General features: G+C 36.0%; 1 protein-coding gene across 1 annotated transcript in view; it reads left to right on the top strand.

Annotated features, from left to right (window-relative positions):
• LOC144962523 (tyramine beta-hydroxylase-like) overlaps nucleotides 1–2,500 on the top strand; it is a 25,189-nt gene that overhangs the window by 4,166 nt on the left and 18,523 nt on the right. Inside the window, exon 3 of the mRNA XM_078895536.1 lies at nucleotides 506–590. Within this exon, the coding sequence (XP_078751662.1) occupies nucleotides 506–590 (85 nt within the window). The remainder of the gene's footprint in view (nucleotides 1–505; nucleotides 591–2,500) is intronic.

Genomic DNA, 2,500 nt, shown 5'->3' on the forward strand with positions numbered 1-2,500 from the left:
GTCAGTCTTGTCTTAAGATCATCACAGAATCTAGATATTTTAATGAAAGAAATAAACTTCATGAATATTTTCACCAAAAAGATTTTAACTGTGCAACTCCCCGTCTGTGGAATTCTCTTAGTTTTAGAACAAAATCTGTTCAAAGTGCTCTAATATTTAAGAAGATACTTACGACTGATTTATTTTACATGGTATTTTGTGATTATAATATATATAGGTTACCTTTTGAATCATTAGGTGACATAACTAATTTAGTTATATGAGATATAAAAGAGCGAGGATGGATGATCTTTATTGACCACCAGCATATGTAAATAAAATAAGACGCCTTTACTAAGAAACCATACGATGGTTTACAAAAGGTATGTATTCAGACAGCTGGAAAGGAGGAGGGGAAAGAGGGATACACTTCCATTGAGAGTTTAACCAGGTTTTTGACATTACACATTTGTTCCCAATTCCAGAACCTTATAATGCTACTATTCTATGCAATTATTGCCCACAGGTGGCCAGGCGTCGGTCATACAAACTCGGAGGGAGCTGGACAAAACAATCAGTTTGGACTAGACTTTAAGGACGCCCATGAATGGGTTAGTCGGAATAAATAGTTATAAATTCATACTTATAGAGACAACGTGGTTCATGCCGGATTCCGTCACCATCCTGATCACTAATCAAACACAACACAATGACACATTTATTTGTGTCGTACATATTGCAGGTCTTAATTTTGGCCAGACAGTTGATGTTTTTAAATATTTGTCTTTGAGAAGGCTGGGATATTAAAGGCGTCAGCAACAGTCCCAGCGCCACGAAATGAGCTAGGGCATGGTGGCTTGCTCAAGACTATATAGTATGGCACAATTCGAACTCGATACCTTCTGGATACGTAACAAGGACCACGCCCCTGTGTGAGGCAGCCGCCTTGAGCGGAAAAAGATGATAAGCTGTTAGCCCATTTATCGCTCCACTTTGTTTCATATTACATACACCCATTGCTTCATATTACATACACACATTGCTTCATATTACATACACCCATTGCTTCATATTACATACACCCATTGCTTCATATTACATACACACATTGCTTCATATTACATACACCCATTGCTTCATATTACATACACCCATTGCTTGATATTACATACACACATTGCTTCATATTTCATACACACATTGCTTCATATTACATACATCCATTACTTCATATTACATACACCCATTGCTTCATATTACATACATCCAATTCTTTACATTATGTACATCTATTACTTCATATTACATACACCCATAGCTTCATATTGCATATACCCATTACTTCATATTACATGAATCTATTTCATCATATTACATACATCCATTACTTCATATTACATACACCCATTAATTTATATTACATACACCCATTACTTCATATTGCATACAGCCATTACTTCATATTACATACATCCATTACTTCATATTACATACACCCATTACTTCATAATACATACACCCATTGCTTTACATTACATACATCCATAGCTTAATTTTACATAATTCCAGTACTTCATATTACATCCACAGCTTCATAATACATACATTCGTAGCCACATATCACATACTTCCATAGTCACATATTACATACATCCATAGCCACATATCAAATACATCCATAGCATCATAATGCATACATCCATAGACACATACTACATGCATCCATCGCCACATATCACATACATCCATAGCTTCATAATAAAACATCCATAGCCACATATCACATACATCCATAGCCTCATACTACATACATCCATAGCCTCATACTACATACATCCATAGCCACATATTACATACATCCATAGCTTCATACTACATACATCCATAACCACATACTACATACATCCATAGCCACATACTACATACATCCATAGCCACATATCACATACATTCATAGCCTCATACTACATACATCCATAGTCACATACTACATACATCCATAGCCACATACTACATACATCCATAGCCACATACTATATACATCTATAGCCACATACTAAATACATTCATAGCCACATGCTACATACATCCATAGCCACAGATCACATACATCCATAGCCACATACTACATACATCCATAGCCACATACTAAATACATCCATAGCCACATACTAAATACATCCATACCACACTACATACATCCATAGCCGCATACTACATACATCCATAGCCACATATCACATACATCCATAGCCACATACTACTTAATCCATAGCCTCATACTACATACATCCATAGCCACATACTAAATACATTCATAGCCACATGCTACATACATCCATAGCCACAGATCACATACATCCATAGCCACATATCACATACATCCATAGCCACATACTACTTACATCCATAGCCACATACTACATACATCCATAGCACATACTAAATACATCCATAGCCACATACTAATACATCCCATATCCACACACTACATACATCCATAGCCCATACTACATACATC

This window comes from Berghia stephanieae, chromosome 1, assembly GCF_034508935.2.
Source record: "Berghia stephanieae isolate SIO BIC M18660-M18661 chromosome 1, UCSD_Bste_1.3, whole genome shotgun sequence".
In the NCBI taxonomy this organism is placed as follows: domain Eukaryota; kingdom Metazoa; phylum Mollusca; class Gastropoda; order Nudibranchia; family Aeolidiidae; genus Berghia; species Berghia stephanieae.